The sequence below is a fragment of the Piliocolobus tephrosceles genome, chromosome 1 (assembly GCF_002776525.5).
Source record: "Piliocolobus tephrosceles isolate RC106 chromosome 1, ASM277652v3, whole genome shotgun sequence".
NCBI classification, from domain to species: domain Eukaryota; kingdom Metazoa; phylum Chordata; class Mammalia; order Primates; family Cercopithecidae; genus Piliocolobus; species Piliocolobus tephrosceles.
The window spans coordinates 175427523-175454613 of record NC_045434.1 but is presented as its reverse complement, the minus strand read 5'-3'; the positions used below and the strand labels follow the sequence as shown (position 1 = coordinate 175454613).

The window sequence follows — 27091 nt, the reverse complement described above, 5'->3', positions numbered from 1 at the left end:
AGCTTCGAAACAAAGATGATTCCCAAAACAAACCTCCTTACTGTCTGTGGATTAGACTGCCTAAAGCCATGAGATTCAAAGTTTTGGTAAACTTACTAAATTCAAGATGTCACTACTTTCGTTAAACCAATATCAATGTCTTATCTATTAAAAATTACATGAGCAAAGATCATCCTGTTTTGGGCTGTGTTTATAGTTTTGTAACCTTTATGCCAAATTTTGGTATCTTATAGTATTTGGTAGAGATAAGTATGAAATTGCTTGAATAATAAATGCAAATAAAAATGCATACTGGCAATTCTTAAGACATTTCTAATGTCACTTTAACAATAATTTTAAAGCCAGCTTGTTTATTAAAGATTTTACTTAATCATGTAAACTTGAAAAAGCATTTGACTAGTCTTTTCTTTTTTCCTGATAAATTTAACTCAAATGCTTTTGTTTTCTTAAGCCACTTAATTTGAACTCTTTTACATATTTTTACTAGTGAAACATTGTGTACACAACACATAAATACATAGTCTTAGTAGGCATACCAATAGAAACACATCTTGTAGATTCTTAAAACCTCCTTTTTTTCCCTATCTTAGACTTGAAAACTCTTGATAACCTATTTTGTTGCCCTGGCAGTTGTCAGTTAAGCAGCCCTAAATATGCGTATTGAAGGAAACAACTCTTAGATAAAAAAGTCAGATAGCAAATTTGCAATGTTAAGTACAGAGAGAAAATGTCTGGTGGTGCTAGAGAAAAATTAAAGATGAATGCCAAATCAAACATAAAATTATAGAAATGAGTCATAGGATTGTATAGGGAGACGAATTTTATTTAGATAGGGAATACCTATCTTTTAACTGGATCTCTGAGCTTTGGGCAAGCCCACATTGAATCCTGGGTCTCCAAAAAGGAAGAATTATTATCAGGCCATGTGATGCTTTTACAGTGCACTTAATTTTCTTTTGTTTTTTTTTGAGATGGAGTTTTGTTCTTGTTGCCCAGGCTGGAGTGCAATGGCATGATCTTGGCTCACTGTAACCTCCACCTCCCAGGTTCAAGCGATTCTCCTGCCTCAGCCTCCTGAGCACCTGGGATTACAGGCACGTGCCACCATGCCCGGCCAATTTTGTATTTTTAGTAGTAGAGACAGAGTTTCTCCATGTTGGTCAGGCTGGTCTTGAACTCCCAACCTCAGGTGATCCACCCACCTCAGCCTTCCAAAGTGTTAGGATTACAGATATGAGTCACCATGCCCAGCATAATTTTTTTTTTTTTTTAATGAGGACATTTCTAAGTATCTAAGCTAGACTCTTCCTTAAAAACCCAGGAGTAGCCTCTCTTGCAACAACTATTTTAGTCAAAAAATTAGGTAACACAATACAAAATCAAGCAGCTTAAGAGCTGAGACAAACTTGTCTATTTACACTTTTGGAGTTCCATAAGGGAAAATAGAGGTTGCTACTCAGTGAGAGTCTGGTGCCTTCTCCATTTTCTTTAAGGAACTCCAGGCTATTATAAATTATTTTAGGTCTCTCATGCAGCAGAGGGTGAAAGAGAAAGGAGAGATAGCAGAAGTAAATGAAGAAAACAGTATTCAGTCAACTGAGAAGAAAAAAACTTTGCTGAAAAAAGGCAAGGTCCTAGGAGAGAAAAAAAACAAAAACATGAATTTTAAATACAAACTCACACACACACATACAGACACACATCTTGGATGTTAGCTTAAAAGCTAACTTATTAAGCTGACTTTTAACCACTGAGCTCCTTTAAGGAAATATTTTTAAATCTCATTACCATATTTTGGCTAGGACAAATTGCTGCTATTTCAGGAGTACCAAGTATCAAACCAGAAAGGGCTTGATTTAGGAACCAAATCCAGGCTGTCATGGTGGAAGAAAAGGGGGAAGAACTTTAGCTATCCAACTGCAGTGTGGGGAGACAGCCATTGCTCTTTCAGTTTGGCCTGGCTAACAAAAACTTGGCATTGTTATGTAACTAAAGACCCTTAAGTAGTCAAAATGAAAAATCTTTTTCCCCTTTTTGCTGGCTGTTTTCTGCCCCCACCACACCACCATTTTTTTTTGTGTGTGGGAATTTAGCCACTTCAGAGGCCTTGTTCCCCATAATTTGGAACTTTCCTTAGGATTTGATCTAGTCGGATAGAGTTGGTCAAGTCCAATGGGAAAAAGACTGAAACAACAGCAAAAATGTAAACAACCAAACAACAAAAACAAAAACCAGTTAAGCAAAACAAATGATTGCTCAACTTATATGATTACTGAGTGCTGTAATGGTAAGGAGAAATTAAGACCAGTGGGTTGTTTATTTTAACTTTAACTAAGACAAACCCCAATTCAGTTACTTAGGGATGGGTCTGAGGCTGAAGACTGCTCTCTACCATCCTCGAAGCAGGAAAAAACTCAAACTTGTCTTTTCTTAGAAGAGAACTCAAACTCCATGAAGGAATTACTTATCTTCCATCATCATGGAAGCAGGAAAACTTGTCTTCCTTGTGTTGCAAGCAAATAAAACTCAAAAAAAAAAAAAAAAAAAAAAAGAGTGTATGCAAAATAAACTTTAGATCTCTATCAAATTTTAGGAAATCAGGGATTTTCTGGAGGGAGTGCTTCCAGGCCTCAGCAATTTGTCCTATTTTCCTACTGGTTTGAGTCATAAAGATAGCTCAGGCTGCTACCAAGCAATGATAGGAGATTTGTCAAAGGTCAGGGGCATCTTTACTCACAATCCCTCCATGGTTATCAAAATGTGAACCCTGAATATCTGAGACAGGTCTCAGTTAATTTAGAAAGTTTATTTTGCCAAGGTTGAGGACAGGTACCTGTGACACAGCCTTAGGAGGTCCTGAAGATATGTGCCCAAGGTGATCAAGGCACAGCTTGGTTTTATACATTTTAGGGAGACATGAGACATCAATCAGCACATGTAAGAAGAATATTGGATCAGTCTGGAAAGGCAGGACAACTCGAAGCAAAGGCCAAAGGCAGGACAAGTTGAAGCAGGGAGGGGGCTTCCAGGTCATAGGTAGATAGATAAGAGAGAAATGGTTGCATTCTTTTGAGTTTCTGATTAGCCTCTCCAAAGGAGGCAGTCAGATACGCATTTATCTCAGTGAGCTGAGGGATGACTTTGAATAGAATTGGAGACAGGTTTGCCCTAAGTAGTTCCCAACTTGACTTTTCCCTTTAGTTTAGTGATTTTGGGGCTCCAGATTTGTTTTCCTTTCACAAGGATAAGACAAGGATAAGACAAATAACTGCTACAAGATTGAAAGTGAATGCAGCTAAGAAGAGTTACAGACTGAGGTGGCAGATTTAGAAGACTGGCCTAATTGGTGTTTCTGAAGTGGAGGCCTGGAAGGATGGCATCCTGGAGGAAGAGAGCAGTTAGGAAGGACTAGGATAAAGACAGTCTCTTTATGTCCATCTCCTTTGCACCCTCCCTTCCCTACTCCCATAGCCCCAGACCTCTTCAGACACATGGGAATTAATCTTTGCGAAAGGCCTAAAGATTTTTTTTCCCCAAGGAGTTTGAAAGGGAGCCTTCTAGTCTTGCCCTACAGGCCTGTATAATGTTGGTCTCTTAGGCAAGTACCAGTGGTCAAGGAGATCTGCTATAGTAACTCTGCAGCCTGGGGTTTAGGATCAATGGTATGTTGGGAAGTGTTCAACAACTGGCTTCTCAGGGGAAAAAGTGGGATTTGTAGCATTTGCCAATTTCTGTCATGTAAATGTTAAATACTCCCATCATGGCCAATATCAAGCTGCTAATGTGACACCAAACCTAGAGTTGGGAAGTGATACACACAATCTGCTCTTGAGAGCCAGTGCCAGCCTGTTCCAGCACACTAATGGACTGGGGGCCACCTACAAGCCTTTCTTTTTTTTTTTTTTTTTTTTTTTACAGTTGAAGTTTTCTGTGGGATTCTTAAGCGAAAAAGCAAAAAACTAGGACTACTGGGTGGAAGCTTCCAAGAATGTTGGCTTCCACAAATCACACTGGCAAGATGGCCAGGGGTGAGTAGCTAGTAGGCTCAGGACCTGGGAGTTGACAGAAGCTTAGCCTTTGGCTCTGGTCACATGATGACTTGTTTTTTGCCCTAAAAATGTGGGTGGCTGCCAGATTTCAGCCAAGGGGCGGAGAGCAGGGTGTATGACAGATAGATCATGAGTGCTGGGCTATATTTCTCGCAGGAGAAGGTATGTAGGACCTCTGAGGCACAAGCAACATCCACCCCGCTCATCGTCCCTCTGACTTCCTCTCCCTGTCTGCCAACCAGGTTGTGCTCCAGCCTCGTTGCACCCCACCAGCCTTGAGTCATGCCTTCTGCCACCTCCTTGTCCAGGTTTGTCATCTTTCACAAAGATCAGTGCATTGATAGCTTCCTCTCCTCTCCAAGCCTTCTGCAGGCCCCACCCCTACCAGCCCAAGTCATGGCACACATACAGAGGGGGTGATCTTCCTGGACCTAACCTCTGATAACTCTTGTCCCTCTGCTTTAGGCCCTCTCCATGGGCCCCTGCAGCCTAGAAGACAAAGTTTAGTCTCCTTACCCCGCTACTGAAGCTCGATGCTAACCCTGCTCTTGACACTCCAGTTTCCTGACATGTTCCTCTCCTTTGTGTTTTCTGCTTGATAACGTCTCAGATATCTGTTTCTTCTCTAAACTAAGCCCCTCACTTTCACCATATCCAGATCATTGCTTGCTCCTATCTTATGGGAAGTTTGCCCAGGATAATATCACTTAGAACTTCTCTATGAACCCCCTCAGTATTTCCCGGGCAAGCCCCACTGCTCAAAATGTACCAAGATAATCCCACTTGTCCCTTCCCAGGTTAATTTCATTCAGTTTGTTCCAAGCTAACCCCCTAAATATGTTTCAGCCCAACTTAACCAAGGCTTTCCCATTTTCCCGGGTTTTCACTAGTATGTCACATAGAAATACTTTGGTTTCAAGCAGCAGAAACCCCAACTCAGATTGAATTTAAACAAAGTGGATTTGTTGGCTCATGTAATAAAAAGAGTCAAAGCATAGGTCTGGGCAAAGCATTCATGACTAAATCCTCAAAAGTAAATGCAACAAAAACAAAAACTGACAATTGGGACCTTCAGAGGGAAGCAAAAGAAACTATCAATGGCTGGGCGTGGTGGCTCAAGCCTGTAATCCTAGCACTTTGGGAGGCTGAGGTGGGGGAATCACGAAGTCAGGAGATGGAGACCATCCTGGCTAACACAGTGAAACCTCGTCTCTACTAAAAATACAAAAAATTAGCCAGGTGTGGTGGACAGCGCCTGTAATCCCAGCTACTTGGGAGGCTGAGGCAGGAGAATGGCATGAACCCGGGAGGCGGAGGTTGCAGTGAGCTGAGATTGTGCCACTGCATGCCAGCCTGGGTGACAGAGTAAGACCCCATCTCAAAAACAAAACAAAAACAAAAACAAAAAAAAAACTATCAGCAGAGTAAGCAGACAACTTACAGAATGGGAGAAATATTTTCAAGCTATGCATCCAACAAAGGACTAATATCCAGAATCTATAAGGAACTTACAGATTCTTGCTCTTATCTCTGCTGGGAGGCTGACTTCTGCAGACTGACTCGCCAGGCTCCTTGCCATTTCACTTCTGATTGGCTTGGCTGATTGGAGACACTAGTAAGAGATTGGGGATGGGAGATGAAAGAGTTTAGGATATTTTTGCTCTGTTCTTTCCCTGTTCCAGCATCACTTCTCTGGCACTGACTGTGTTCCCCATAAATACAACTCCCACCAAGCTACAGGAGCATGATTTCCTTCCCTTGTTCCTTTAGTCTTGGGGTATTGATGCATTTCTTGTTGTTTCTAGTTTCTGCATGCCACATCATATCTTGTTTGATTTCTTAAATCTGCCTGCCTCTTCAGGTGGCATACCCTCCCCAGGCAAGGCAGTGACCTGAGCCAAACTTGTTCTTCCACAGAAGCCTGGGCTGTGGCATTGGGTGCTGCCACTGTCTTGCTGTGCAACTTTGGGTATTTCTCTACCTTTCTTTGAGCCTGAGTTCCTCCATCCAGCCAGGAGGGACTGAATTTCATGACTTCTTCTCATCACCCTGAAAGTTCTATGTTCCTAAGTGTCAAAATGACACTATTGTTTTAGGGGTGGAGTTGGCCCCTTTCTGACCTGGTATTTCCCTTTTGGGGCTAGAACCTTGTCTCTGAAGGTGACTCACAAAAAAGAATTCAAAGCATTGCGAGTCTAGCATAAGTGCCAGCTCTCTCATGGGTTCACATTGAAGGGGACACTGGAAGCTTTCTTGAGAGAAAGCATAGGCAAGCTGAGCCTCAGCTTCATTATCTGGGAAAAGGGTATAAAATGTGAGTGCCTCCGACCTCCTTTGCTGTTTGGGTTAAATGAGATAGTATGTAAAAAGTGCCTGAAACAGGCCGGGCGCGGTGGCTCAAGCCTGTAATCCCAGCACTTTGGGAGGCCGAGATGGGCGGATCACGAGGTCAGGAGATCGAGACCATCCTGGCTAACATGGCGAAACCCCGTCTCTACTAAAAAATACGAAAAACAAGCCGGGCGATGTGGCGGGCGCCTGTAGTCCCAGCTACTCGGGAGGCTGAGGCAGGAGAATGGCATAAACCCGGGAGGCGGAGCTTGCAGTGAGCTGAGATCCGGCCACTGCACTCCAGCCTGGGCGACAGAGCGAGACCCCGTCTCAAAAAAAAAAAAAAAAAAAAAAAAGTGCCTGAAACATTCACAGTGCTTGTATGAGAAGGCAGTGGTTATTATGCTGATGATTACACCAAGAATTGTCATCTATTTGTTTTAAGGAATCAAGGTGGGATGCCCATTGCCTGCTTTTTTTTGGAGTTCACTATTAGGTTTCTCTTTAGCTGAATTTTGGGAGAAGGCCACTAAGCTCTCTCTTCTGTTGTTTGTGGCTTTGGGGGTTGCTGTCTCCGCCTTATGGCACTCAGCCCAGTCTTGACTGCTGCTGGCTTCAGGGAGTGGCTGGGGCTGGGCGCTGACAGGATGCATGGGTCCAGAGTATAAAGGAAACCAGGAGCACCTGGAGGCAAGTCGAACAAAGGCTGGGTGACTGGGACTCCAGCCATGGTGCCCAGCTTCTTCTCCCTGAGACTTTCCTGCTTAGGCCTGTGGGCTTCTGGGCTGATCTTGGTCTTAGGCTTTCTCAAGCTCATCCGCCTGCTGCTGCGGAGGCAGAGGTTGGCTAAGGCTATGGGCAACTTCCCAGGGCCTCCAACCCACTGGCTCTTTGGACATGCCCTGGAGGTATGTGGAGTTGGGGGTTGGGGAGAAAGAAAACATCCTCCCTTCTTTCAGAGAATCAGGTCTAATTCCTAGGGGGCTGTGGAGGGAGACTTCAAACTTGGGCAGGGGGATGATGTCCTGGGATCCATGGCTTCCATTCAGCTTTCCCACTGGAATGTCTCCTTCACTCCAGCTTTTCAAGCTGACTTCAGAAGTGGGGGTAACTTCCAAGTCAGGGCTCAAGCATGCCACAGACGCCTTCTCTTCATTCTGAGGCCCAAAGTTTGGACCAGGTTCTGCTAAAGGCTCAGCAGTGACAGAAAGGCAGTGGCAGAAATCCAAAACCTCTGGATAGTCCATAGAAGTAGGCAACCCATTGAAAGTTCAGTCAGCATCCGCGTTGTTGTGTGTAGTGTAAAGATTTCCATTTATAAGGCAGGAAATGAGCGTGAGCATGAGGATGAGTACCACCACATGACAGACTTCACTGAGTGTCTAGATGGTTGGTGTCCCCAAAGGCAGGGCTCTCCCGGCCATGCCTGTGGGTGGCTCAGGAGCCGTGACAACTTCCCAGATTCAGATCATGGTTCATCTTCCTGTTACTCCAGGAACTGAGTAACTCCTACTACTCCAGGGTGGAAACTACGTTAGCCCCTGCTCTTAGGAAGACCTCTTAGTTTCCTACTGTCATGGGGATCTACACCAGAGGTTTCTAATTAGACACAGGGCAGGGAATTGGAATCAACTGGGAGAAGCAAATTCCTGGACCTCCAATCCCTGGAGATTCTGATTTGTCAGATTGGAACTAGGAGTTTACATTTAAAAACCTGTCCAAGTGTTAGTGTTTTGATCTGCAGCCAGCTTGGGGAACCCAGGTAGAGATGCCAGAGACTTTTCTTTCTTTCTTTTTTTTTTTTTTTGAGGTGGGGAGTTTGGCTCTGTCTCCCAGGCTGAGGTGCAATGGCGCAATCTTGGCTCACTGCAACCTCTGCCTCCCAGGTTCAAGCAATTCTCGTGCCTCAGCCTCCCAGGTAGCTGGGACCACAGGCATGCGCCACCACACCTGGCTAATTTTTTCACTTTGTAGAGATGGGGTTTCACTATGTTCGGCAGGCTGGTCTCAAACTCCTGACCTCAAGTGATCCACCTGCCTCAGCCTCCCAAGGTGCTGGGATTACAGGCGTGAACCACCGCACCTGGCTGAGATGCCAGAGATTGAGGCTCAGAGTGAGGCAAGTTCCTTCTTCCACCTCCTGAACCCACTTTCCTCATTCTCTGTCTGGGCGGGGGACACTGCTTCTCTTCCTTGATTGACACTAGAAATGAGCTTGACCTCTAGGCTTATTCTTCCCCTGACAGATAACCCTGTAACATGCATCCTGAAGACATCCAGGAAAGGAAAGGGTAGGTCAGAGAGATGAATCAGACCCAGGCTTGGGGTTCAAAGAGCTTACGGTCTGAGGGGAAAACAGACACCAGAGCCTTGCTCCCGAGCTGGGTGAGGTTCCTCCCCAGGATTCTGCCTTAGCCCCATTCTTTTTATCTCAGCACTTGTCCTGTTGGGTTGTTGTCTTCTGTTTACCTGTTCATCTTCCCCACTAGACTGTGGCTCCTGGAGGATGGAGATCTGATCTGATTCATCCCTGTACCCTCAGGGTTCAGCATAAAGCCTAGTGTAGTACAGGCCATCACTGAATGAACCAGTAGTGAATGTTGGAGAGTAGGGAGAGTATCCACAGAGGAGAAAGCATGATGGAAAAGAAAAGCAGAGGGACCAGGAAGTCTTGGGAGAGGGTTTGCTAAGTACACAGGAGGGCCAAGGGAAGGTTGAGGTCTGACACTAAAGGGGTACGAGAGGTATTTAGAGAGAACTTTCTCCCTTTCTTCTTGTTCCCTTTCCACTTCTACCTGCCTTCGTCAAATTGTGTTTGCCCTCAGCCAGGGGCTTCTTTAGGACAGGGACCTTGCACCTCCACCTCCAGGTCAGAACTGGCTGTTTTCTTTCCCCCAATGGCCCCCACCCCCACCTTGAGAGTATGCAGAGGGCCTGGAACACAGACCAGCTTTGGCTTCTTGGCTCTAACACAACTGTTTGAAGGGCTTTCCTTTGGCATCAGGTTGAGCAACAAAGGCTGGAGGGGTGACTACTTGTGAGAACTACAAGGGTTTCCTGGGGAACCATTGCAAACACAACTTCTGCAGTCCTCCAGGGCTTGGCGCCTCTGTTCTTGCTTGGATTCATACCTGAACTTGAGAAATGGGGAGGGCAGAGAGGGGATTATTTTCCCTAATGTAAAAATGAGGACATTGAAGTTCAGAGGGTGCAAAGTATTTGTCTACGTCTGTTTAGTAGCTCAGGAATTAGGTCAAGACTGGACCCAGGACTTCTGCATTTTCATTCATAACGTTGTGAGTCCATAAAAGTTGATTCTTAGGCCCAGCAATGATGGGAGTTAGGAACGGGAGGAAGACTGGTGGGTAAAGGGACTGGGGGCAGGGAAGAGCTGTCCGTCAGGATTAATTTCTCCTTCTTGGTCTCCAATTACAGTCTAGAGGCCTTGGTAGCATCTACCTATCATCCTCCTCAATTCTCAGAATGTGTCTTCTGTAGGTGGGGACATGTCCTATTCTTCCAGGGTCCCCCTCATTCCAGTCTAGGAACCAGGGAGGACTTTGCACGTAGTAGGTGCTCAGCTATATTGTTGGCCTGAGGTTGGAACCCTTGAAAGAAGCCAACAAATCTGATGTGTGTGTCTGTGTGTGTCTGTGTGTGTGTGTGTGTGTGTGTGCGCGCGCGTGCATGCGCGTGTAGAATGCCAGCTCCCAGACCAAGGAAATGAGATTCTCTGAGGCTGCAGAGGCCTCTTTCCCAGCGATGCCCTTTGCTGTGACAGTGCCCTTGACCTTGTGCTGTGTAGTGAAGACAGGGCTGTTGCTCATTTTCATTCAGTAAACATTGATCACAGGCCTTTGCTGTGCCTGGTTAGCTAAGCCAGTTTACCTCTCTGTGCTTCTGTTTCCCTGTCAACAAAGTGGAGATAATCATTTTTACCTTACTGGGTGAGAAGGGGTTAGAAAGAGATAAAGTATAGGTATTTGGGGCAGATAAACATCAGGTGTTAAATCATTGTGGAGGGATTCTTGCTACAAAACACCCTGGGGCATTTGCTTTCTTCATCACCTTCCTTCTTCTCAAATCAACCGAGTCTTTGTGAACCAGATACAGTCCCTCTTTCCTAAGCAACCAGCAGTGTCTGATCAACAACTCTGGGTCTGGTCCTATGCTGAGGCCAGAGGATGAAGAATCAAGACAAAGAGGTTGTCTCAGAGGAACTAGGTCTGTAGGAGAGATGAATAACACAGTACAAGTGTTACCAATCCTTGGGCCTAGAGAAGGGCCCCTCTCAGCGTGGGGAGTCAGGGAAGGTCCAGGGAGGTGATGCTGAGGCACATCCTCAAAGATCTGGAGGTAGAAACCTGTGGCAGGAAGTGCAGAAGAAAAGGCACAAGGTGCTATCTGTGCAAAAAGGCACACTGGCTGGAAAAAGCAGTGTGTTTAGGAAATTAAATTGTGTTTTGGGGTCTAGGACATACCTGTGTTAGTAGCTCAGCAGTTCTGCAGTGGTGACAGGGAGGACAGAATGGAGAGGATGAGGCTGGAGGTGGACGGGGATGTCACACAGATCCTTGAGGCCAGGTCAAAAGGCTTTACCTTATTCTGAGGATGATAGGGAACGATGGAAGGAATTTGAGCAAGGGAGAGACAAGCTTAGACTTATGTTTTAGAAAGATCACTTTGACTTCAGGGTGGTAAACAGACTGACAGAGGGCAAATAGGAGGCAGGGAGGCTAGGGTGGAGGTGATCCGGGCCTCCACCTTGTGTTGGGGAGTGAACCAGTGGGCTGGAGGGAAGTGGAAGGTGGAGCAGGCCAGGTCTTGGCATGGGTGGGCACAGGAGAGAGAGGCATCGAGACCTCCACCGTAGCCAGACGTGAGGGTCAGTGAGGGCCCCTCCGTGTAGCAGGAAAAGGAAATAAGGATTGCCCTTGGAGCTCTGTTAATTGGAGGCATCAACACAGCTGGACCAGAGCAGAATCTGGCAAAACTCATCAAAAGAGAGCCATAAGACTGGATTGTAAATAGGAGGAATGAATTTTTTGTCTCAATTTTAAAATGTGGGCATCTGAGACCCAGGAAGAGGAGGCTCAGTGGCGGGCAGCCCTGTCAGTGCCTGGGTATGGAATCCTTGCGTACTAGATTTGGAGAATTCTGTGGCAGAGTCTCCTCCCATGACCTGCTACATCTGGCTCTTTTCACTCTGGTTTGCTAATTTCAAGGTAAAAATCACTTGGTGGGCCTGCAGAGGGGAGGGGCTGCCTCTGCAGGACATACCTCTTCATATTGATGTAAACCATGGAGAAAACGACATTCCGTATTCCTGGCTAGTTTTGGGATGGGTGATGGTTCTATCCCCAGGTTCAGTAGGAGAGGCAGATTTTGGGGACAAACGAGTCCGAAGATGTGTATGAGTGTGGGTTTGGAAATGCTGGGTCTGAGGAATCTGGAGAGTGTCATGCAGAGAGTTCCGGGGTTTGATTATGATTCTGGACCTCAGGAGACAGGTAAACTGGAAAAAGCTGTCAACTGAGAAATTGTTGGTAGGTAGATGGCACAGGAAACCACAGAAGCAGGTGAGAGCTTTCAGGGAGAAGATGCAACAAGGGAAGAGGTCAAGGACTGGATCTGGAGGAACAAACAGTGGGTGAGGAGCTGCCCAGGGCGGCCACTGGGAGAGAGGGGAGGACATCCAGGAGACAGTGCACGAGAGACGGGGAGTCATCTGGGCTCAGTGCCGGGGAGGGTGCTGGATTCCTTAGCAAGAGCAGCATAGGAGAGGTGGGGCCGTCACAAGGAATTGGAACCAGTAGGCACAGCTCTTTAGAGAAGTTAGATTATGAAGGGATAAGGAAATAAGGTGTTAGCTGGAGGAGGAAACTGAACCAAGGGAGGTTTGGTTTTGTTTTCTTTCTTTCTTTGTTTTTTTTTAAAGTGAGAGACTTGAACAAGTTTTGAATGAGGATGGGAAGGAGCCTGCAGAGAAGGTGAGGTCTGTGATTTGGGAGAGAGGGGCTGATTGATAGGTGAGGTACCTTGTGGGGAGGGTCGGAATCCAGAGGGACTGGTCTTGGACGGGCCCTGCACGCTCCTCTCCTGAAACAGAAGTAAGCAGAGAGGCTGGGCGCAGGTGGGGTGGTCCTTCAGGTCTGCCAGCTGACTTTTTGGGTTTTCTTATCTGATGGATTCTATTTTCTCTGGGAAGTAGAGCAAGGGTGATCTGCCAGGAGTGAGGAGGGGAGAGGTAGAGAGGGCAGTTGAAAGAAAAGTTTTTGAGAAGCAGATTGTGGCTGATGCCATGGGGCTTTCCAGAAGACATTTCTGCTGCTCTTTGCTGAAATGTCACCTTAGAGAGGCCTTCCTAGCCCACCCCCATCCATAGTGGCAGCCCTGCCCCATACTCTGCTTTTTTTCTTTCGGGAGTTATCACTACCTGAAATCATACTCTTGGCGTATTTGATTATTGTTTATTTTCTTTCTCCCCGCTTGGAATGTATGCTGGTGGGGCCGGGCTTTGTCTTGCTCACCGCTGTAACCCTAGAAACTAGCACTGTCTCTGGCTCAATGCCCATGTGTTGGAAGAGTGGATGAATCTCTGGGGGGACCCAACTCTGGGCAGCAAAGCTGCCCATGCAGACTGAGGACAGATGACAGCATCCCTTTGGACTCTTGGGCATTTCTTGGGTCCCTGCCCTCCTGCCTTTTTAGTTGTTTGGATGTTTTCCTGCATTCCTCCTCTCACCTGGTTGGGTGCTCCTGAGTCTGGAGTTCACCTTTGGATGCTGAAGACAGGGAGGGTGTTGGGGGCAGAGCACAGGCTTTGGAATCTAAAGACTGGAGCATGATGCTAGTTGTGTGACTTTGGACAAAGCCCATCATCACTTTCTAGCCAAGGCATGGTGGCTAGAGAGTCCTGGTGACCACACTAATCTCACCCAAAGTCCCTTTGCTCCTTCTATTGAGCTAGGGGTTCTTTCTGTATGTTATCTGTTCACATGTACATGTATAATGGTTCCTTTGTCTTTGAAAGGGAGGATGGAGGATGAAGTCATGTTTGTCACCAGCATGGGAGGAAGTCACCTCTCTGCTCCCTGGGGCATTTTGCATTTGATCCCCTCTTTTCAGGCTCTCCATGACTCTGTTCAACCTCACAGCTGAATCCCCAGTGAGTTTGTATACATTGAGTCTGCTTTTCCCACTGATTTTTATAGTTATTTCAGAGATGCTACTTCTACTCCCTTTTGGTTGGTTTTTCTTAGCTTCTAGCTCTTTAGCTTTATTTGAAAACTTGGCAGTGGTTTGGACTCATGCACACATGGAGCCCTGGTAATCTTGGGTGTGGGGAGAGGGACCATGGTAGGGAGACAGCTGAGACCAGGGCACCAAAGGGCACTGTCCATCCTGGTGGAGGGCAGACCTAGGGGGTTCTAGCTCCCCACTCCCAATCCCTGCAGAACTTCCCTGGGCAGTGGGAGCCTGTGTGGTCCCAGAGGGAGACCCATGGGGAAGGCTATGGGCAGGTGGCTTTCACTTTAGCAACTAAGACGCCTTTTGAAGAATTAGGACTGTCCAAAGGCAGTTGGGGTGTTTTGAAAAGAAGTTGCCTGTCACTAGAGATGTTTGAGCACTTGGGCAGGGATTCTTACCAGGTGAAGGTGCTGGGCAGGCACCCTGTGTGCTGGGAATCCGAGACCGACATGACCTGCCTTGAGGGAACAATGACATGCTGTCGAAAAGGAAACCTCTTCGTCTTTCTCCTCCCTCATCTTTTGTTTTTCGAAACTCTTATCCCCATTTTGTGAGCCAACTTATTTTTGTTCTGAAGCAGCCCCCTGGGGAACTGTAGCTGCAACACACTGGTCAAGGGTAGCTTGTTTCTTGGACACTGGCCCACTGAGCTTCAGGTCAACTGGCTGATGGCTTAAGCAGGCTTGCTAGCAAGGGCTGCAGAAAGAGCCTAAGCCAGGATCCCTGGTGTCCCTTAACTCACACTGGATGGGTAATCCAGTTGTGTAATCCTGAGCTGGGACACTTACAGGGCTGGGAGGTCTGGGATGGCTTGTTTTTTCTCCAGAAGGAAGGAAACAGGAAGAGAACAGGGCATGAAGATAATTCCCTTTGGTCTTTGTACTGCACGTTTCCACCTATAAAAAGAGGTCAGGGTTCCACTAGGCAATGTTGAAATCCCTTTCCCATCTGATTATTGGAGCAAAGCTTACTTTAGACTCTTGGGAAGCAGAGAGGAGAGTGGTGACATATGCTTGCTCTTCCCAGTCCTTCCTGTGGTTTATTTCTGGTGAGGTCAACAAGGAGTGCCAATGTGAGGGTGGGAGGTGGGGCTGGGGAGCTGGGATCAGTGAATTATCTTCATGCCCTATTCTCTTCCTGTTTCCTTCCTTTTGGAGAAAAAACAAGTCGTCCCAGACCTCCCAGCCCTGTAAGTGTCCCAGCTCAGTATTACACAACTGGATTATGCATCCAGTTGTGTAATCCAGAGGAACTGTCCAGGCAGCCATGTGTAGCCCACAGGGAAGATGCCTCAGCCCTCTTGAGGGGCTGCAGCTGCAATAGTGGGACCAGGTGCTGGGAGCTGTCCTCCCTCTTACCAGGCTCCTGGGGTAATCAAAGCAGGTGCCTGGCAGGTGCTTCTAGTTTTCTAGCTTTATTTAAAAGCTTGGCCATGGCTTGGGCTCATCACACGTTTTTTGTTTACTTTAAATTTATTTATTTCTTAAATAAATCTAAAGAGCTAGGAGAAAGTTGGGCACAAGGAGGCAGTGACAAGCTGACTGCCACTTTGATCAGGGCACAGGCTGTGAATGTGGTCAGCATGAGACCAGGGTCTACTGTCTCTTGTGGGGTTGCTGCAGAGGTGCACAAGGGTAACTGATAAGGAGGGGAGTGAGGCTTGGATGAACCAGATCAGCCAAAGGCTCCTTCCGGTCCTGAGATCCTATGAGTCTGGCTTTTTTGTGACGTAAGCCTTTCCTTGACCCATCCCATTGGGCTTTCTGGACCTGGTAGGGATGGAGAGAAGGGGAATGGTCAGGTGACCAGGAAGTTGGCAAGGAAAACCCAGCAGGGCAGATGGAAAAATAAGAGAGACACTGGGGAAAGGAGTGCTTCCAGGGGTACCAGCCAGGAAGGAGGCAGGGATACCAGAAGGTTCCCTCTTACCTGTGGGTAGAGATGATTTTTATCACTTTGTGTTCTTTTTGACATTGTGTACTCAAGGGTAGTGAAAACTCTTATAGCCCTGTTGGGTTGAACTCAGGATTCCGAGTTCAGAGGCAGTGATGGAAGGGATCTATGGGATGATTACAGACGACTCCACAGAGGGCCTAGGAGGTGAAGAGCCCTAGAGAAGGCACAGACGGGTGGCTGGAGGCCAAAATAGACCCAATCCCATGAGCCTTTGGAGATAGTGGCTTGGGCCAGAAAGGATCTCTCGGGGCTACATTATCAGATGCCTGTGTCCTTCTTTAAGAATGTTCCCTGGAAGATACAACATGGATGTCTTAGTCCTTTGTGTTGCTATAAATGAATACCTGAGACTGGGTAAAAGGTTTATTTGGCTCATAGTTCCACAGGCTGTACAGGAGGCATGGTCAGTTATCTGCTTCTGGTGAGGGCTTTAGGAAACTGCTATTCATGAAAAGGAGCAGACATCACATGACAAGAGAGGAGGAAAGAAGAAAGAGAGAGAGAGAGAGAGCGAGAGAGGTGCCAGACTCTTTTTAACAAACAGTTATCATGGGAGCCAAGAGAACTCACTCAATCCTGCCAGAAAGGCCCCAGGGCCATTCATGAGGGATCCACCCCTATGATGCAAACACCTCCCACGAGGCCCCACCTCCAACATTGGAGATCACATTTCAAAATGAGATTAGGAGGGGAAAAATGTCCAATTTATTAAGGTTTGGATATTTTTCCCTTCCTAATTTGTGTGGATACTGTAAACGAGTAGGTGGCAATTGTGAGAGAGAATTTTAGAGAGAAAAAGCAGGCCCAGCACAGGCTCAGGCCTCTACAGGAATTTTATGGGATTGTAACCTAACATCTCTATTCCTTAGGCTCACTCCTCTTCCCTAAAATGGGACCACTTAGAATTGTTGTGAGGATTCAATCAGGTCAAAATGTAAGTAGCTTAAACAAGGTCTGGCGCACAACAAGTACTTAATAAAGATTAGTCATTACTATGCCTCCTTACAAACTCCAGAGCTTGGACCTTTCCTAAGGCCCCTGGGCAGACCACTAGGAGTGTTAAGTGTATCTTTGAAAGACTCCCACTAAATGAGGAAAAATAGTTAAATACATTACATCCCTATAGTGAAATACTACACGACTGTTAAAAATACTAATGACAGTTAAGTGCACTAGCCTGGAAAGGAGGACAAGATATGCTTAATGGAAAAAGGCTGGTTTTGCAAAAATATTTATTGTATAACTTTGTTACTTAAAACACCTCTGGGTGAGTATATGTGGCTGTAAAACCTCCAAAGGACATGTACCAACCTCTGGATGACCCATTCAAGCTCATCCCAGGTGACTGTCCCACCACGGGACACCTCCTAGAAGACACCCAGCACCTTTCCCACCCCAGCACCTTTGTGCTTGCTGTTTTCTCACCTGGAATGCTTTTCCTTTATGCTTCCCACAGCCAGAGCCTCACCATCCTTCAAGTTTCACCTTAAATGTTGTCTCCAACAAGAAGCCTTCCAAGATCACCCTATCGAAGCAGGCCCTCCCTGTTAGTGTCTCTCATAGCACTGTTTTTATTTTCAGCACTCACTATTGTCTGTGATTATTTTACTTAATTGTCTACTTGTCTATTATCTGTCTTCTCCATAGAATGAAAGGGCAGAACTTGTCTGTCTCATTCCTCTGAGATGTTGAGAACAGAGCCCTGCACATGTAGGCCCTCAATAAAAATGTGTTGAAAGATGCAGCAGGGGTGGAATTGAGGCTATTTATCTATTGCACAATGAAAAAATATTACCTTTATAATGAAAGAGCTTTAATGTGGAGAAGAAAGCACTTTCTGGCTGCAGTGCAGTAAAGAGTTGGTGGCAGGTGTCAAGTGGAAGCAGGTTGGCTAGTTTGGGGATGTTGAGCTAACCCCGGTGTAAGAAGAAGGCGACTTGGACTTAGAGCATGGTTGTAGGGCTGGAGAGGGCACTAGGCCTAGGAATGTTTAGGAGAAGGGAGTGCAGGAGAGGTAAGGAAGCAACCAGGGCCTGCCTGGGCAGCCTTCTCCCCTGCCCTCCCAGGGACTTGGGGCCTGGCTGGAGACAATGTGTTCCTGAGTGACCTTGGCCTTCTGTCATCATTTCAGATCCTGCAGACGGGGAGCCTGGACAAAGTGGTGTCCTGGGCCCACCAGTTCCCATATGCCCACCAACTCTGGTTCGGACAGTTCATTGGCTTCCTGAACATCTATGAGCCCGACTATGCCAAAGCTGTGTACAGCCGTGGGGGTGAGGAGAGAGGATGGGACTCTCAGGAGAGGGTGGGGCTTCTTGAGAACAAAGGGCTCAGGGCACCATGTGAGGAGGAGGCCTGGGCCTGTGTACTAAGTCTGGGCGGCTGAGGTGCCCACCCTACTCATAAACGAGCCTTCTCTAGGAACCCCGGGTCCCTGCTTAACCTGATTGCGTCCTCCTGCAGATCCTAAGGCTCCTGATGTGTATGACTTCCTCCTCCAGTGGACTGGTGAGTGAGCACGTGCCTTCCCTGCCATGCCCACCTCAGACCCATGGTGCTGGGTGACTAGGATCCTGCCCTGTCCTGCTCAATTTGTTATCCCAGATGGCCTAGTTCCCGGGTACCCATCCTAAGCTCAGCTGTCAGTGGGGAGACAGGGGAGGAACAGGAGAGCCCCCAGCTGTGGAGCCAAGGCATCTTCTCTGGCAGGGCCTGCCTTCTCTAGACAGGGCAAAGGCTCTGGAGAATGTGTGAGTGTGAAGAACAGTTTCCTGAAGGAGGTGGCACTAGAGTTGATCCGAAAGGGGATTTAAATAGGTGGTGCTGGTCAGGGCAAGCGTCTGAGGAAATGGTGTGGTGTAGGACCATGGCTGGTCACCAGAGGCTGTGAGGCTGTCGGGGTGGCTGCAAGGTAGAGCCCAGCTGGGAGATGAGGCTGGGCAGGGAGGACAGGCCAGCCTTGACTGCCAGGATGAGGACGTGATTTGATGTCGAGAGTAGGTGGGAGTCATTGAGTATTTTTTTCTTTTCAGAGGTAGTCAAGTTAAACCCATTGAGTGTTCTTTAGCCACCATATGCTTCTCCAAAGCTCCTCTTTTACTCATGATCCTATGGGGTCTTCAGTGTTTTCCTGGGAGCTGAAAAAGGGCAGGGCCAAGAGGGAGAACACATTCCCAATCCTATTTACTCACCGGGTACCACTGGGAAGTCTTTTTGCTTCTAACACTCTTTTCAGTTATCAATGGGAGGATAAAATTAGAAGGCAGAAAGAAAAGGATTAGGAAAATGAAGAGGTGGTTTTGGAGACAGGAATGCATTTCCATTGCTGGGTGTGTTGGGGTGGGGTAGGAAGGCTCCCACCTGAGGCCATGAAGCACGAACACAGTGGGCCATTCCCCAAGTCCTGAAGCTGTGGCGAGTCTCAGCAGCTGACAGTCAAGGCTCAGCAGGCTCCCCCAGCTTGACTGTCTCCAGGGGGATGTCTCATATCTGGCAATGTCATCTGACACAAGTTCCTGGACCCAGGCTTGTGGGTGCAGCTGAGAGGCAGAAGCTGAGTCATCCTGTCCTAAGGAAGGAGCTCACTCAGCCAAGAACTGCCGCCACCTGTGTCCTGAGGCCCTGGTAACCTAGGGCGAGGGCGTGGAGGGAAATACTGGGTCGCTTAGTGGCCCATCCTTGGAGGGTTCCAGGCTCAAGGATGGAGTTGGGTAGGATGTGCTTAGCCCCAGACTGCCAGGGGTGGGGCAGTATCTCCTGGACTGACCAGCCCTCTCTCTCCTATCCCTTCCCCAGGGAGAGGCCTTCTGGTTCTTGAGGGGCCCAAATGGTTCCAGCACCGCAAGCTACTCACAGCTGGCTTTCATTATGATGTGCTGAAGCCCTATGTGGCTCTGTTCGCTGAGTCCACACGTGTCATGCTGGTGAGCTCCCTGTGCCAGAGTAGTGGAGGCTGTTGGCTCCTGGACTAGCCCCTCTCCTCCCTGATTTTGTCCTGGGGAGAGCAGGTGGTGCTCTGCAGTGAGGAGAATAGCTGAGCCCCAAGGCCTGTTCTGCCTGCAACAGCAGTGCCAAATCCCTGCACTGCTGACATGTGCCACATGCTGCCACTGAGTAGGTGCTGAATCTCTGAGTGTCCTGGCAGCCCGGTCCTGGTCTCCATCAGGAGACCCAGCCCTCTTTCCTCCCAGGCCAAAGGGTCTCTGTGAGAACTTACTAAGGCTCCTAGCATAGCAGGTTTGAGGACTGCCTTTATTTGAGAGTATAGGGAAAGGCTTTCACACCTAAAAAGTGTCTCCTCACTTTCTGTCTACCACAACTGCCCACAATTATGTCAATACAACTCATCTCTAAGAGGGATGTCAGAGGTCAGGCTTAGAGTCTCAGGGCTGGATAATCCCCAGGTTATCCAGGCTAGTCCCTCCCCTTACAGGAAACTCCTCTCCAGGATTACTTACACACACACTGTGCTGGGGAGCTCACCACCTCTCAGCCATCCTACTCCCTTATAAGCTACCCTGACTGGGAGAAAACATCTGTGTGCGGTGCAAGATCTGCCTCCTGGTCCTGCCCTCTGAGCCTGTAGCCCAGAGGCTGCCAAACTGCTACCTATCCTATCCTGATATTCCAGCAGAATGGAGGGCAGGGCAGGGACTGGGAGTGTGTGAAGGGGGCTTGGTGGTGGAGGATAGGCTATGGGTCCTGGAGTGAAGCTTGTGGCATCCAGTCCAATTGACCCCCACATTGCCTCCTATACATTGCCTCCTATCCCTGGACTCCAGGACAAGTGGGAAGAGAAGGCTCAGGAGGGTAAGTCCTTTGACATCTTCTGCGATGTGGGCCACATGGCGCTGGACACACTCATGAAGTGCATCTTTGGAAGAGGAGACACCGGCCTGGGCCACAGGTCAGGGGCCACCTCGGGGCTGACCACACTGTCTCCAAAGCCAGTTTGCAGGGGAGAGTTCGTAGGGGTCCTGGGCCCTGATCTGAGAAGAGATAGCGTCCTGCCCCAGGGAGCCTTAGCTTGGGGGGAGCCAGGACTTGCTCATGGTGGGGAGAAACATCTGGCTTTAGCGAGGAGGCTTAAGGGCAGGAGAAGAAGGGCAGGATGCTCTGTGGTTGGGGCTAGATTTCTGGCATGGAGTTGCTCTGGCTCTGCTCCTGGGCCAGTGTCTAAGCCAATCCTTCCTCCTACCCTCTGCTTGGCAGGGACAGCAGCTACTACCTTGCAGTCAGCGATCTCACTCTGTTGACGCAGCAGCGCCTTGTGTCCTTCTACTACCATAATGACTTCATCTACTGGCTCACCCCACATGGCCGCCGCTTCCTGCGGGCCTGCCAGGTGGCCCATGACCATACAGGTGGGCCTTTCCAACAAGGCTCACCTCTAGGAAGCCTGGGTTCCTCCTGCTGGCCCCTCTCTGCCCCCTCCTATTATAGGACCCCAGTTGCCCTTTGGACAGAAGATGGCTTCCCAGGCAGTGACGCTTTGTGCTTCCGGTTCAGACCAGGTCATCAGGGAGCGGAAGGCAGCCCTTCAGGATGAGAAGGTGCGGAAGAAGACCCAGAACCGGAGGCACCTGGACTTCCTGGACATTCTCCTGGGTGTCCAGGTGAGTACATGATTGGCCACCCCCACCTGAGGACTGGTCCCAGAGAGGTCTTCAGACCATCCTCCCAGGACAGCAGAAGGAGCTCTTAAGCATTTCCCCGTCTTTACTCTGCAAATATAACCTGTTCCTCGTCCCAGGAAACATATTAGCAAAGGTTCAGAGGTGGGCAGGTGTAGGGTGTGTGTGCCTGAGCTGTGGAGTTGGGAGCCCAAGTCACATGGTAGTGACTGGATGACATTTCTAGACTTCTAAGATCCCCCAAAATGTTGGCCTTGTAGAATCCTAGAATCTTAGACTTCATTCATTCATTCATTCATTCCGTAAGTTCTTTATTCATCAACTGTAGAAACTCACTGAGCTCTGACTCTGGGTCAGTTCCTGTGCTAGGATTCAGAGATGGGAAAGACCTGGCCCTGCCCTCCAGATGCTTACAGTCCAGCAGGGGAGATAGTAGGTAGATGTTGACCAAAATGTCTTTCTCTGGCAGGTGGTATTCTGCATGCCCAGTGAGCAGAACTAACAGTCCAGGCTGGACAAGGCACAAGTCATTTGGTCAGAGCGATTAGGGAGGGCTTTGTAGAAGAGGAGGCATCCAGGCTGAGCTTTGAAGAAAAATGGGAATCTGGGGGAAAGTCCTAATCCACCCTCTGAAAAGGAGCTTTCACTCCCTCCCTGAGACCTTCATTTGACAACCACTGCTATGAGTTCTTCTTGTTACCCATCTCCAATATCTCGAGCTGTCCTATTATGCCTTCCCTAACCCAGGATGAAGATGACAGCAAGCTGTCAGATGCAGACCTCCGGGCTGAAGTGGACACATTCATGTTTGAAGGCCATGACACCACCACCAGTGGTATCTCCTGGTTTCTCTACTGCATGGCCCTGTACCCTGAGCACCAGCATCGTTGTAGAGAGGAGGTCCGTGAGATCCTAGGGGACCAGGACTCCTTCCAGTGGTGAGTGAGTCTGAGGGTGGGCCCAGTTTATCCTGCTCAGCCCTTGGGAAGGGCGGTGCCCATCCTGTCCTGAACCATCCTGGAAGTCAGGTGAGGTGGCGGCGGCTGTCCTGTTTCCCCCAGTGTCATACCATTTGTGACAGGGGTGGGGGGTGGGGGGTGGCTGGGCACAGACACAGCCCTGAGCCCATTCTCCCAAAATGGAGCCTTTTCAGATGTGTTACGTAGAGAAAATTGTCAGCAAGAGGCTGCTATTTTGTGTGCTAACTTCTTCTGAAGGTAGAACCTGATTACCCTTCTGGGTTCCTGGATAGAGTAGGGAGAGCTGGGAGAGAAAGAGGTGGAAATGTGGGGGTGAACAGAGTTGGGACAGCTAGGAGAGCCAGTCCCTTGCTACTTGCCTTTGGGTGGCAGTACTGAGCTTCCAGATGCCATATCTCTCCTGCTGGTGAAGGAGAAAAGACTTCCCCAAACATCATCACTTAAAAACTTTCCATTGTTTTCCCCTGTTTCTTGGCCTAAGACTGAACTCCTGAACACTTAAGGATTGACCTTGACCTCTCTTTGCAGCGTGAGCTCTAGGAGTCTCTCAGAAGCTCCTCCAACCTTGCTCGCTGTCTGTTCCCCTCAGGCCTTGGCTTGTGGTCAGACACCCTGCCTTTATCTCTGGGCTCCTGAGCAGCCTCCAGCAGGGGTCTGGGCACACAGCAGGGGTACAGAAAATGCTGAGCCGGTGGGGGAACTTTAGATCCACTTGAGGGGGACTGACCTTTAACTCCAGGGTCTAGGACCTGGAGTATGAAGCTTCATTACCATTTCTGTTGGTCATATGTGAGAATCCCCCCCGCCCACAGGGTATCCAGGCACATGCCAGGTGCTATCACGGGTGCAGAATGGAAGAGAAAGAGAAGCCAAGTTGCTGCTCATGGGGTTTTGTGAGAGACAAATTCACATAACCAAACAGCGAGAGAAAATTACAGGATCGCGTGGTCTGAAGGCTGAGCACAGAGGGAAGGAGTGAGGCTTGAATTGACTTTCTTTTTTCTTTTTTTTGAGACGGAGTCTTGCTCTGTCGCCTGGGCTGCAGTGCAGTGGCCGGATCTCAGCTCACTGCAAGCTCCGCCTCCCGGGTTTACGCCATTCTCCTGCCTCAGCCTCCCGAGTAGCTGGGACTACAGGCGCCCACCACCTCGCCCGGCTAGCTTTTTGTATTTTTTAGTAGAGACGGGGTTTCACCATGTTAGCCAGGATGGTCTCGATCTCCTGACCTCGTGATCCGCCCGTCTCGGCCTCCCAAAGTGCTGGGATTACAGGCTTGAGCCACCGTGCCCGGCCTTGAATTGACTTTCTAAGGAGGGTTAAAATTCAGGCAAAGAGAGCGAGCTAGGCATTGTAGGCTGGGTAACAATGTGAACACAACCCGAGGCAGGGATTAGAATATTTATTTTATTTTCATGTCATTCCATCTAGAGCTTGAAGCAACTTAGAGAACATTTATTCAATAAAATAATAAAATGCAAATGAAAAATAAGAGCCAGTGGGGAGTTTGGGGACTCTGTAATAAAATATTGCCCAGTAGTTATAGTTGGATGTCATATCTGGGCCTGAGCTTCCTGGTGGCCAAAGGGAAGACACACACACACACACACACACACACACACACACACACACACACACCCCTCATTAAACAATGCATGAACTTTGGTTGATTCATTCAACCAATGTGTATCAGCCCCGATTTCTTTCATTCTGCTCAGTAGGGGAAACCAAGTTGGAACCTAAAGAACTATCCTTTGTAGGCATCTATGGGGGTCCTGAGAGTTGCAGAGGTGACCTTGTCTTTGATGGCTGTGTGCACATTCATCTCTAGGGTCCTGTGCCTTCTTCTCCTACCAGTGAAGATGAGAAAGGGATGCAGAAAAGTGGAACCAGATCCCTTAGGTCTGAGTGTCCACACAATGTCAGGCCTGGCCCGGGCACTTGGAACCCTGTGGCCCTGACTCTTGAGTGTGTGGTGGTGGTGAGGGAAAACTGGGGCTGGAGTCTGCTTTCTTCCCAAATCCTGTTGCTTCCCATTCCCAGAATGTTCTGGTTGTGTTGCTGGCAGGGATGATCTGGGCAAAATGACTTATCTGACCATGTGCATCAAGGAGAGCTTCCGCCTCTACCCACCTGTGCCCCAGGTGTACCGCCAGCTCAGCAAGCCTGTCACCTTTGTGGATGGCCGGTCTCTACCTGCAGGTGAGATGGGTGGATTTGGGGGCGGAAATGGAATCCTCTTCATGCTCCTCTGGCACCCTCTGTGCCTTTAGTCAAATCTTTGCACTTTTGGGGAAGAGCTCAGGCTTTGCGTTCAGAGAGCCCTGGTTCTCCATTCCAGCCCCACAACATATTGATCAATTCTTCTACCTCTGAGCCTCCATTTCCCCTGCTGTAAAATGGGGATGAGAAGAGTATCTATGTTTCAAGGCTGCTGTCAGGATTAAAGAGACAATGTCCACCAAGGCTGCCATGTACCACCATGCAGATCATGCCCCGAAGAGCACTAGAGAGCATCACTCACATAGACTATGATGCTGTGCAGTGTGCAACCTGCACAACTGTATGTGGTAGTTTCGTAAAGAGTGTTAAGCCTGTACCTGGTTCATAGTAAGCACCTGGTGAATGATAGCGGTTACTGTTGGCAGTGTACTATTATGAATAATAACTTCCCGAGAGTCAGTTAGCTGAAAAGGTTTAATAGTTCCTTCCTGTTCTACCTCATGATGGAGGGGTTCATTCTCCCTTTATTCATTTCACAAATGTCTGTCAGGTGCTGCACCCAGTGCTGGGGTTACAGGAACTGGGCATGGTAATGATCAAAGTACTGTGATGAGTCGGGTGTGGTCATGAACTCTCTGTCACTGGCAGTGGTCAGTAGGGGCTGGCACCCCAGGGGGCACTAGGGGACTCTGATCTTATGTGGAGGTAGGGCCTGGCTTCCCAGGACTACCTGGTCACCAACCTCTGTTCTGCCCACAGGAAGCCTGATCTCTATGCACATCTATGCCCTCCATAGGAACAGTGCTGTATGGCCCGACCCTGAGGTACCCTTTCCCTGGTCTGGGAGATCAGACAGGGTGGGGGACTGGGAGGGTCGCCCTCTGCCAGAACCTGGTGAGTGTTTAAGCAAGGCCTGTCTCCTCAGGTCTTTGACCCTCTGCGCTTTTCCACTGAGAATGCGTCCAAACGCCATCCCTTTGCCTTTATGCCCTTCTCTGCTGGGCCCAGGTATGGAGAGACCCAGGATCCCAGGCCCTCAGGACTGGGGAGGAGAGGGTGGATGACATCATAGGGGAGGCACTATTAGAAGGTACTCTGAATAAGGGGGAATCATGCTGGGGTTGTGGTGATTCTAATGCAGGAGCCTTCTTCTTGCAATTTTCATATTCCTGTCCCTGGGAAGTAGGTGGGATAGGTGAGTCATTCCAAGAGAGACTCCCATTCCAGACCCCCACCATGCGAATCTACCTGGTCTGGGACCCTCACCATGCTCCCAAGGTTTGTTTGGGAGGTCAACCAATCTATCAGCAAATTATTCATCCAAAAATAGTTATTGACTTTTGTTGGCTGCTAAGAGCACTGAATGTCATCACTCTGGATGCTCCATTGCACAATGACTCTTTGTGCTGCTTGCTACAGGAACTGCATCGGGCAGCAGTTTGCCATGACTGAGATGAAGGTGGTTACAGCCATGTGCTTGCTCCACTTTGAGTTCTCTCTGGACCCCTCACGGCTGCCCATCAAGATGCTCCAGCTTGTCCTGCGCTCCAAGAATGGCATCCACCTCCACCTGAAGCCACTGGGCCCTGGGTCTGGGAAGTAGCTCTGATGAGAATGGGGCCCCGGATGGCTCAGGCTGTGACCTCTCCCTGGGCACCACCCTCCCCAGGCTGGATGTAGAGGAGTTGGGGCACCCTGCCTTCAGAAGGCTTATAGTTTAGAAGGGGAGTAGATATTACCATAGACAACACCTAGAGGACAGTGCTATGTACAAATGTGTGTCTATAAATGTTTATCACGCATGTATTCTAGAGCTCATTCATTTATTCATCAAACATTTGGTAAGCACCTATTTGGTTCAAGAAACTTCATTTATCTCCTATAACTGGCAAACTTAAAAACGCAGCAGAAACTTACATTCCAACCTTAGAGGCTCATAGTGAACACAAGGAAAGTTTTGCCCTGAGATTTGTGGTTATGACTGGGTACCACTGAATAGAAGAATGGCTTAGGGGATTGCCCCTTCACTGGGATGTGTTTCTTTGTTTAACTTTGTATGTGTGTGTTTCGAATATAACAGACGTAAAAAATTGCCTAAACGAAGACTGTACAAAATAATAAGTAATTCTGAAGCAGACTCTCTTGTAACGGTCACTGAAGTTAAGAAATATGGGATATGGTATCACTGGTGTGTCTTCCGCTCCTCCTGAGATGTGTCTCTGTGGCACCCCTGCCGTTGTCAGTGTCTGTGTCTCACAGTCACGTGGTGCTCCAGGCATTCAGGGTTCAGCTGGGGAAGGTGGCCAAGTGGCATTAGAGGGGGGCTTCCTGGAGGAAAGGAACCCTTCTCCCCCACTTGAATCAGCTTAAATCAGGCCTTGAGAAGGCCTGGGAGGCTGGATGGGAGGGGGCCATTTTCCCACTTCTGTATGAAGGGAAGGAACCTGTAAGACACTCATCTGGGAGGAGCTTGAGCTGAGGCCTCTGATTCTGGCCTCTTTGACCAAGCCTTCATCATGAGTACTGACACTCTCTGAGAGTGTGTGTCAGTGTGAAAAGGAGCTAAGAGTTTTGATGTGAGAAGGGATGGACAGACTCCCTGTGGGAGGGAGATAGGAGGCTGGGGACTGGTGGGCACCAAAGATGGATTCCTTTTAATTCTTCCGGTTCT

The 27091-nt window shown here is 48.5% G+C and overlaps 1 protein-coding gene across 3 annotated transcripts; it reads left to right on the top strand.

Annotated features, from left to right (window-relative positions):
- Positions 1–7020: 7020 nt before the first annotated feature.
- LOC111548669 (cytochrome P450 4B1) lies at positions 7021–26557 on the top strand. 3 transcript variants are annotated; one of them, XM_023221208.1, is made up of 12 exons: positions 7021–7288; positions 17719–17860; positions 18051–18095; positions 19383–19510; positions 20369–20493; positions 20799–20950; positions 21096–21202; positions 21968–22158; positions 24266–24399; positions 25180–25244; positions 25346–25428; positions 25840–26557. In XM_023221208.1, exons 1-12 carry the CDS (start codon positions 7109–7111, stop codon positions 26021–26023), a joined length of 1536 nt encoding a protein of 511 aa, XP_023076976.1. In that variant the 5' UTR covers positions 7021–7108; the 3' UTR covers positions 26024–26557. The 3 variants fall into 3 exon arrangements, with proteins under 3 accessions (XP_023076976.1, XP_023076977.1, XP_023076978.1); XM_023221209.1 differs by lacking the exon at positions 18051–18095; XM_023221210.1 differs by lacking the exons at positions 17719–17860; positions 18051–18095 and having other exon boundaries at positions 7027–7288.
- Positions 26558–27091: the final 534 nt, after the last annotated feature.

Coding starts and splice junctions, on each gene's coding strand:
- LOC111548669 (XM_023221208.1), top strand. CDS start 7,109: ATGGTGCCCAGCTTCTTCTCCCTGAGACTTTCCTGCTTAGGCCTGTGG. Junction 25,245..25,345: donor CTGTATGGCCCGACCCTGAG/GTACCCTTTCCC, acceptor CTGTCTCCTCAG/GTCTTTGACCCTCTGCGCTT. Junction 25,429..25,839: donor CCCTTCTCTGCTGGGCCCAG/GTATGGAGAGAC, acceptor TGCTTGCTACAG/GAACTGCATCGGGCAGCAGT.